The sequence below is a fragment of the Nicotiana sylvestris genome, chromosome 5 (assembly GCF_000393655.2).
Source record: "Nicotiana sylvestris chromosome 5, ASM39365v2, whole genome shotgun sequence".
Lineage (NCBI taxonomy): Eukaryota > Viridiplantae > Streptophyta > Magnoliopsida > Solanales > Solanaceae > Nicotiana > Nicotiana sylvestris.
Genome location: NC_091061.1, coordinates 93860569 through 93870544, shown reverse-complemented (window position 1 = coordinate 93870544; position 9976 = coordinate 93860569). Strand labels below are relative to the sequence as shown.

The 9976-nt window shown below is 38.1% G+C and overlaps 1 protein-coding gene across 2 annotated transcripts; it reads left to right on the top strand.

Annotated features, from left to right (window-relative positions):
• Window positions 1-1378: 1378 nt before the first annotated feature.
• On the top strand, window positions 1379-3878 carry LOC104250117 (transcription factor bHLH118-like). 2 transcript variants are annotated; one of them, XM_009806687.2, is made up of 4 exons: window positions 1379-1829; window positions 2086-2439; window positions 3062-3172; window positions 3796-3878. In XM_009806687.2, exons 1-3 carry the CDS (start codon window positions 1491-1493, stop codon window positions 3128-3130), a joined length of 762 nt encoding a protein of 253 aa, XP_009804989.1. In that variant the 5' UTR covers window positions 1379-1490; the 3' UTR covers window positions 3131-3172; window positions 3796-3878. The 2 variants fall into 2 exon arrangements, with proteins under 2 accessions (XP_009804989.1, XP_009804982.1); XM_009806680.2 differs by lacking the exon at window positions 3796-3878 and having other exon boundaries at window positions 3062-3396.
• The last annotated feature ends 6098 nt before the right edge of the window (window positions 3879-9976 follow it).

Below are 9976 nucleotides of genomic sequence, written 5' to 3'. Positions count from 1 at the left end.
TTTCGAAACACTTCCAAAACTCACCCGAATCCCTCGGGCTCCAAACCGAACATGCACACAAGTGTAATAACATCCTACAAACTTGTTTGCTACCTTAAATCATCAAAATAACGCCAAATAATAAGAATCGATCATCAAAACTTAAGAGTTTCAACTTTGAAACTCATTTTCATAATTTTTCACATAACGCGCTGAAATGTGCGTGGGTCACCCTGTACCCCAACCAAATATGCGTACAAGTCCAAAAATATGATACGAACCTACCGGTATTGTCAAAATACTGATCCGAAGTCGTTTACCAAGATTGTTGACTGTGGTCAACTCAAGTCTAATTTTAGGCCAAAAATTACATTTTCTTCAAAACTTTACGTAAATTTTTTTCGGAAAATGGCACGGATCACGCAATATCAAATGAAGCTATAGGAGGTCCCGGAACGCAGAAATAAAGGCTAGTACATAAAACGACCCATCGGATCATCACAACATATTATATGCTTGTAACTTGTCTGGGCTGTTACTTATCTCTCTTTTTTTTTTTTTCTTATTGTTTTTGTGTCTGAGCTGTTGTTAATGCATTTACTGTAACTTAGGGTAATAAAACTCCCCATTATAAAATAGGACTCTATAAGAATTTTCAATTCCAGACATTTCACGCAAAGATTTACTATTCCATGAAAAGAAAAGAGGAAACATAAGACCAGACGTACATTTTGGTAAAAGCATTACCCAATAATACAACTCCCAAGCAATTATTTGGTCAAACCAACTTCGAATAGAATTAATTAGTACATTAAATATCTCACCAAGTCACGATCAGGGCAAACCTAATTAAAGATAATTAAATCTTTATCAACTACTATATAAATCTATTTTGAATATTTGGTCAAGTCGCAATATTGACATATATAACAAAAATGTTGCTCACAGAGCTCGATAAAATATCAATAATTTGCTTTAAAGGATGCCCTAGCTAGGTAGGGTATTTTGTATACACGAGTGTGAACTAATTAATTAGCCGAATTTGGGTTACAAACAGTGACCAAACGCAGATACTAAAAGAAAGTGGCCGGTGAGATCCGCTTATAATTACTCCCTCCGGAAGTAACAAATTTGTCTTGGTCCAAAATAAGTATCCATTTATATAATCAAGAAAGAATTCAATTTGTTTTTACAAAATTACCTTTATGTACATATCCCTAAAAAAAATTTATTCCTCACATTAAATATTTAATTAATGATAATTTAGTCATACTAGGTATTTTTATATAGAATTTAGTATTTTTTAATGAGCGTGTCAAAAGCAAATTGGTGACACGAGTATCTCTTGAAAAAAACTTGCAGGAATCTTGACATCAAAGGCCCCTTCAAGATTTCCCAAATCGTACAGCCTAACAAACGTATCTCTCCTCCTTTTTCTATTGAGATTTTTATAGGTTATATCTGATACTTATTTAAGGTTGGAACTGATTAATTATTGGAATTAGTAGTGAATGATGGATAATTTCCATTCAATATTTCCTTTACAACAAGATGTTGACGATAATGATTCCCATGAGCTTCTTTATAACAACCCTTGTAATTTCCTATACCAACAAGATCTGGTAACGGATTTTGCTCCGTTGGAGTCGGACAAAAACACTCTCAGCTTTAACAACAATCAGAAGGAAAATAAGGTAGGAAAAGCATCAGCTGCTTCTCTCCCAGTAGAAAAAACAAGTGATGACAAACAGAAGAAAGTCATGCATAGAGAAATCGAACGGCAAAGAAGACAAGAAATGGCTACTCTTTATGCTTCTCTTCGACAACAGCTTCCTCTTGAAATTATTAAGGTTTGTGAAACAAGAAATGTGTTCCTTTTTTCTTTAGATTTCCCAACTTGAAATGATGTTATAGATAATGAATTAATTTCTTTTGTCGTTGTTAGTGTTGTAATAAATCAGAAACTTTTTATTCAACTTCTTCTTCCAGTTGAATTAATATATTCCTATACTCCTATTTAGCAAAATTTGATCAATTCTATATTCCATAAATGGACTCATTAAATTTGCCTAAAAGCATATATAAATGTTGAACATTAATTTTCAGGGAAAACGTTCGACATCGGAACACATACTTGAGGCGGCGAATTATATAGAATACCTGCAGAAGAATGTTAGGAATTTGGAAGACAAGAGAGAAAAGTTAAACAAGACTTCAAATTCAAGCAATCTTGATTATACCAAAAGTGGTAGATCGTCAACTAGTGATTCCTCGTCGTCTACAAATGTGACAGTGAAGCAATGCTTGGACGGCATGGAGATTTTGGTCAATTGTGGTGTCGAGAGTGAAGGTTTTCGACTTTCTAGGGTTCTTGAAGTATTACTTCAAGAGGGGCTTAACATTGTGAACTGCAGCTGCACCAAAACTAGTACAAGTTTACTTCATACTATCCGAACTGAGGTATGACTACTGAAAATTGCTGAGTTCTTTTCATACTCATTAACAGTGGCGGAGCTAGAAATTTTAACTAGGGAATTCAAAAAAAGAGTGAAGACTTTTGAATTTGTGGTGTAAAATGAGGCACACAAATATTTTGTGTGGCTATAAATCATTGCATAAAGGTAAATTTTTTCCAAATAAAGAAAAAGGTAATTCTTTTTTACGCGGACTAAAAAAGAAACAGACTCAAATAAATTGAAACGAAGGAAGTATGAATAACTTTCGAAGTAAGGGGATTCAGTTAAATCCTTTTGGATCATGTTGTGCCGCTCCTAAACTCATACATTGCCTTTTTACTACTTAACCTCTCTGACTAGGACAACAACAACAACAACCCAGTATAATCCTACTAGTGGGGTTTGGGAAGGGTAGTGTGTACGCAGACATTACCCCTATCCTGGGGTATAGAGGCTGTTTTCGATAGACCCTCGGCATCCTTCCTTCCAAACTCACCACCTTGCTCTTGGGCTGACTCGAATTCACAACCTCTTGGTTGGAAGTGGATGGTGCTCACCACAAGAGCAACCCACTCTCTGACTATGAAAGATCATTAATTATTCGTTTTGTTTTGTGATTTTCACAGGTTGCCTCTCAGGCAAGGATTGATGTGCATGTGATCCAACAGAAACTCTCTGATATAAGTTTCAGTTGACTCTCCATTGGAAATTGTTGTGTCATTCCCCATCACCTACAGGTTTTTGTGATCTTTATTGAAATATGAAATCTTTAATTTTTCTTTCAGTAGTTAACTTTTATTGGAATAAAATAGTTCTAATAGAGTAAAATGCATAGTGAGGATTCACATAGTCAATTCTGACTAAACGAGTTGTTGTTGTTGTTTTAGTCTAACCTCTTTCAGTTCAGTTTTTCCTTATAAATGTACGAAAAAATAGTTGGATTAAGTTTCTGGCATTTGAACTCAGAGATTCTCGAAGCATTTTTTTTTGGGGGGGGGGGGGGGGGTGGAGGGAATTTGATGTGTCTTCATCCACACGGCCTTCTGATGTGATACAGGCAATGTTAGGTTGTCGTTTTGTTTTTGTGAATCTTGTCTTGATTATTTACCAAAAATTTGCTGGACCTAAATTTATGTGTATGAATATTTTGGGCAAATTAAGAATGAACATGATAAAAAATAACCTAGATTAAACTATCTTGCTAAGTATATATCCTAAGACGAGCCATCTTTAATGTGAGAACTGACTTGCGTGACAAATATGTTATCACAATACTCAAATCAATGTAGGTAGGGCGTAAAGTAGCTGATGAATGCGTCTTGGCATGTACAGATTACTAATTTCACAATTATTTGGGCAGGATTTCCGTATGTAGTCTACTGAGCTCGTTTTTGTGGCTGTTTAGTTCTCCTCTGCACTTAACTTCTTGTAAATGGAGTACATGTTATAACATGTAACCATTTTCTTGTTTGGAAAATGACCGAATTTGTCTCTGAAACTGCTCAATTCTGCCATCCCGATTAGATTTTTGGTTCATTCATACGCTTGTTGTTAACAAATGATTGCGTATTTGCCCTTGTCATTAGATGATCAACTCCAGCATTAAATGGATGTAACCAAATTCTTCAAGGGAAAAAAGATTCATATTTAACCTCAATTTTTGAAAATAATTTAAGACGAGCGAAGTGATGAATAACTTGGCAAATGACACTAACCTCAGAAGATGTAAATGGCTAATACAGTAATTATGATGGAAGGCATTGGTTGGTTCTAGCTATTAGAAGGCATCACCTTGTTAACTAACGAGAGATTTTAATTTTTTTCCTTATCAATAGCATTTCCGATATATGTTACATTTTAAATTTTGCGTAATGGATTAATACGCCATAACTCAACTCTGAAAATTACATTAAACTACAGACAAGTATAAAAGAAACCTAAAAATAGCCTATTCCAGCTAGCACGCAAGTATTATGTGTCAATCAAGAAATATTACCAAAAAATTTAACCCCCCAATTATAGTATATATATGCTGATAACTTGGATCATATATAATTGATAGAGTATAGCATAAATTGAAGACAATATAAACACATGCTTCACGTCCAACTCGTGGGATTTTAAAATTCCAATTAAAAGCAGCCGTTAGAGTAACAGTGTTATTCAATTCATTAAAAAATAGAATTACTGTACTATAGGCTGAAATTTCAGTGGCGCTGCTGGCAATAAGACAAAGACAGCTATTTGTCAATCTTGCTTTACTTCAAATTGGACGGACGGTCCAAGAATTTCACACACATACAAAAAAAGTGATTTCCATCAAAACAATTCTTTATAAGATGAGTCGAAAGTCATCTCCGTAATGGAAAAGTCATCCCTAGGTTAAGCAATAAAGAAGTAGTACAATTCTTGACATCCACTGTATCAGATTTGATGGATTTTTAAAGAACTTTAATTATACATATTGATAATATAAAAATTGTTTTTATTATTAGTGAATTTTAATTTGTGAAAATGTCATAGTACTATGTATACCATATTACTACTAATTAATGTTTATAAAAAAGCTTACTAGTAATTACTCCCCCGTTTCAAATTAGAAAGATACTTTCCTTTTTAGTTTGTTCTAAAATAAATGGCACATTTTTAAATTTAGAAATAGTTCAACTTTAAACACTTTATTTTACTCTTAATGAAAAGTTTTTATAGCCACACAAATAATATGGTCCCACAAAGCTTTTACCCCTTAAACTTTTAAGACAATAAGTTTCAAAATCTTCTTTTTTTCCCCTTAAACTCCGTGTCGAGACAAACTATTTCCTCTAAACTGAAATGGAGAGAGTATCTAATAAGTACTCATTCCGTTTTAATTTTAAGAGAAAATATGCATTATTGAAACAAACGTTAAAATTAGTTAATTAGAGATAGAGCCAATATAGTGAAAACAAAATCTTATCTTATTACTATAAAAACAGGTTAATGCGAATCAAGATAACGAGGGTGTTGAGAGTGGGAAAAAGCTATAATCCATTGCCATACCTGTAGCGAATATAATACATTTGATTGATACTTGACATTCTCACAGAAGATTTAGTTTTATCGTCCATTACAAAATTTTAATTATATGATCATGTTTACAACACATCATCTAAAAATAACACAAGGGATGTATAAATGAAACACACAAAAAATTATAAAGCTATTTTTTTCTATTTAAATTGCAAGATGGTATAAGAATTATTTCCTATGACAAACACCCACAAGTAGAGCTGAATATCGAACTAGTGGATGCGAGTCAAATCGAGCCCAATCGAATTTATTAAAGATATTTAGGAAAATTTTCATACTAAGTTATAACTAGAGCTAATTACTTTATATTAATTAACTTTGAATAAATCGAATTTTCTCTAATCTTTAAGTTTTTCTTGAAATTCTCTAAAGATCAGTTGGAATCGTGGATTGTCTCGGATCCTTTGTTTATTGATGATAATATTACAAAGTGTCGAAATAATATCTTTTTTTCTGTAATGAATTTCTTCTTACTATAGCTAAAACATGCCCGTAGGCCTGCTTTGTAACCCACATTAGCTTTGGGCTACAAGTAATTCAGGACACTACAACATGCTGTGGTGATTCACAAACTTCAACGCCCAATGTCCGAAACCTAATTCAAACCTATTAGCTTATCCATTTGGATTTAAAATACGGATCTTTATAGGGTAAAATTTTTACGGGCACCCTATTTGGTCCTCATTTAATCTATAGCCATTTTTTAAATTCTTTTAACTAGTACTCAAAGTATAGACCACTCCAAGCCTCCTCCTCCTTCTTCTTCGCTATGAAAACAAGGTGACGGTGAATTTATATGGTATTTGTAAGCATATTTGTTTACCGTGAAAATGGTAATAACAATTAAATTTGTTGATGAGACTCTAAAAATACGTAATCTATTTTTATGCCGGTTTGTTAAGCAGTTGATACTAAGTATATGAGATTTAGAGACGAAATAAAGTGAAGGAAGGAGCTACAATCAAACCGATAGGTTGGTTACTCGGGCCTCGAGCTTGCCGATTTGGAGCCTCGAGGTTGATCCCGGGCTCGGCTACGAGCTATCGAGGGTAATTACTATGTGGCCAACAGTTGTAATAGGGTTGACAGAGGCTCTTTCTGGTCAATGATAAGCAATAAATGATGAACAAAATAAGAAGATAATAAATGAAAGCAATAATATCAAGAGAGAATATGAGAGAGCAAAAAGAATATTTTTATATTTCTTGTGGAGCAACGGGAGCAACAGGGTTTACAAAGTGCCAAGGATCCCCCTTATATAGGAGGGAAAAATCCCATCATAATACAAAATACATTAATGATAAAGAAAAAACGGGATGGGACAACTGACTATCTTCACGATGTAGGTTCAGACCAACTTCAGACTAGCCTGACAGATTTTGCCGGCCCCGGCTGTACTCTTTGGAAACTCCCCATGCCCGTTGGGGTCACGGCCAACATTATCCCCAGGCCGGATGTTGATATACCTTTGGGGGAGGGAGTACTCGATTTGTGGTCTCGAGCCTCCGAGGTGATCTTCCGAAATGCTTTATTAACAAGAAATTGGTTCCCCTGATTTCACCGTATACAGATAGTCCCTGCATTTTTTAGAGAGGAGCGACAAGAAACGATTTTGACATCCCACTCTTCGGGCTTCCCGTAATGATGTCATGATGGTGACGCAAGCCTCCATGATTATCGAAATGTTTCGTCGTTTTGCTTTTCCAGGACCATTCAACGCGTTGCGGTTTCTCATTCTTCAGAGCCATAATGTTGTCGTCGATTCAGCTCCTAGGGACGCATTGAATGCGCCTGTCGTTATGTTTTTTGAGGGCGATAATGGCGCCGTCGGTTACGTTGCCCCTCTTTCTATAAATGGGGGCCTCTTGGGATCAGCCTTTTACCCAAGTATCTTCCCATACTTATCCATTCTTCCTTTCCCGCTATTTTTATTCTTTGTTGTTCACCATGTTTGAGGCCCATGGCCTCAAGATTGGATGACGATATCAGGCATGCTACGGCTTATCTCCCGGACCTTCTCTGGTCGAGCGATATTACACTATTTTTATGTCATTGTTGTTGTTGTTGTTGTTAGATCGGGACGACAAAGCAGAGGGCCGATTTCCTTCGACCCGAGGAAATACTTGGATTATACATCGTTGCTCAAGAGGAGGCTCGGATTATACACCACTGCTCACCTCCCATGACTCTTCAGTGTGGCGCCTCGCTCCCTTCGCCTTCCATGGAGTGAGGTAGGACTATCTACTAACTGTTGCATCCCGCATCGGGGCAACGTCTCAAGAAGTAGCTTTACAGTAGTAGCCTGGCGAAATCCATACTAGCCAGATTTTTCACCCAGCCACTTCTTCGTTCCTTCCTACCTTTTCAGCGTCACTTTATTCTTCTCCACCGCTTTCCTCTTCGTCGTCTCCCCTTTTGAAGATGTTATTCTGGGAAATCGAGATAAGACTCCCGAGGGGATTGCACTTGGAAGATATTGTCTTTGAGGACGCGTGCTTGAGGAGATGATGCCCGAAAATTCTGCAATTGAGAATGCACCTTGAGAATAGGCTAGGCTCTTAGGCTTTTATTATATGTAGACCTTCTGCTTCTTTGTTTTTGTGTAAGGACCCCTCGTGAGCTTTTGTAATCATATGTAAGGTCCCCTCGCGGTCTTTTGTACCTGAATATTCATGAATACAAAGATATTTCCTCACTTTTGATCTTTGATCCTTGCTATATTCTATTGTGTTTGTGGAGATTCTGCGTGCACGACTCTGTTTGTTGTTGCTAATACCAAACCCGGATGCGAGTATTCCTTCCGGCCTTTTGTTGATAAAAAGGTTTCCCGGGGGATCTTTTGCCGCTCTTCAGGCCAAACCTGGATTGATCCGATAACTCAGAACGTCAGGACCCTTACTTTAAATCGAAAAGAAGTAGGGCTTCGAACCCCTAAACTGAGACTCATCCCTTGGACCTTCGAGACCAGTCCCCGAGTAAGGGTTGATCCGTGGCATTTGGAGACTTGTCTTGAAATTAATGTATGCAATCTTAAGGCATTGTAAATAGGTTCCGGATGACGTACTGCCCGGTTCAGGACGATATTTGTAGTGCTGTTTAAGGCTTCTTGGAGCCTAACATTCTTTGGATGGAGATCTTCGAGGTCGGGTACCACCTCGGGACTAGAGAAGGTGTTATTGGCTTCCCGGAGCCTAGCCTTATTCTGATGGAGGTCCTTGAGGTCGGGTACCACCTCGGGACTGGAAAAGGCGTTATTGGCTTACTGAAGCCTAACCTTGGTCTGATGGAGGTCCTCGAGGTTGGGTACCACCTCGGGACTGGAGAAGGTGTTATTGGCTTCCTAGAGCCTAGCCTTGTTCTGATGGAGGTCCTCGAGGTCGGGTACCACCTCGGGACTAGAGAAGGCGTTATTGGCTTCTTTGAGCCTAGCCTTGTTCTGATGGAGGTCTTCGAGGTCGGGTACCACCTCGGGACTGGAGAAGTTGTTATTGACCCGCTTTGCGGCAGGTGAACCGTCGCCGTTTTACCCATACATAAATAAGGTTGTTTCTGCTTTTTCGGGGGTTCCATAATTTTAAGCAATTGACCTTCTTTTTTTGCATCAGCTCTTTGGTACTTCAGCGCTAATGCGTCTGCACATATTCCTATATTTAGTTCTCTAATTTCGTCACCGCCACAACCGATATGTTGGGGTCTGTCCGACAGAAAGAGGAGAGCTCCACCTTCGGTCTTCAGGATCAACGAGAGTACGCCTTGAAGGCCACTTCATTGATAGGAGAAGAGCATCTTTAGTTATTTAGAAAAGACTGCGGATAGGGGGAGAAAGTGATGTTACAGGCATTTTCCATGGGTGAGGGCATCATGGATTGTGCCGATGGGTTTTTGAATGTGTACATGTATCCTTTCACACTGGGCCCCCTTGATAGTGTTGTGCTCGATTTCCGCTTAGAGTATTGGGTTACCATTGGCGCAGATCCATCCATCATTTTGGCGAACGGTGCTGATGATGAGATTTTTCGCGGAGAAGGCGGGGCTTGACTTTACCCTTAGTCATCTTATCAGGTTGTACCGGCCCTTTTACCATCGAGGTCTGTTGACCTTGCGAAGCCGATCGACTACGCTCTTCGTTGTTGACGACGAGGAAGACGGAGACCGGGGATGGATGAGTCGCTTTGTCCGAGTGCAGACCACTGACATTATCCCCGGGGAGCTCATACCATTCCCTGAGGAATGGAATTATACTCGTAAGTGGTGCATCTCGTACTTTATCAGTTTTGTCTATGGCAAAATCCTGGTTTCATAACCGTGCCTTCTTTTCTTTTCCTTCTTTTATGTGGAGAAGCATATCCCCCTTTACATGCATTAATATTACTGTGGTAGGCATTGGAGAGCCTTTCAATGCGAGGCCGCGCTCCTTCGGAGAGGGGGAAGGGTTGCCAGCTCCCGGGCTAAAGAACAGCAATAATGAACGA

Bases quoted from the DNA above. Each gene is read 5' to 3' on its own strand.
- LOC104250117 (XM_009806687.2), top strand. From the start codon at position 1,491: ATGATGGATAATTTCCATTCAATATTTCCTTTACAACAAGATGTTGAC. The intron at 1,830-2,085 runs GTTTGTGAAACA...ATTAATTTTCAG, and splicing joins TTCCTCTTGAAATTATTAAG to GGAAAACGTTCGACATCGGA. The intron at 2,440-3,061 runs GTATGACTACTG...TGATTTTCACAG, and splicing joins TTCATACTATCCGAACTGAG to GTTGCCTCTCAGGCAAGGAT.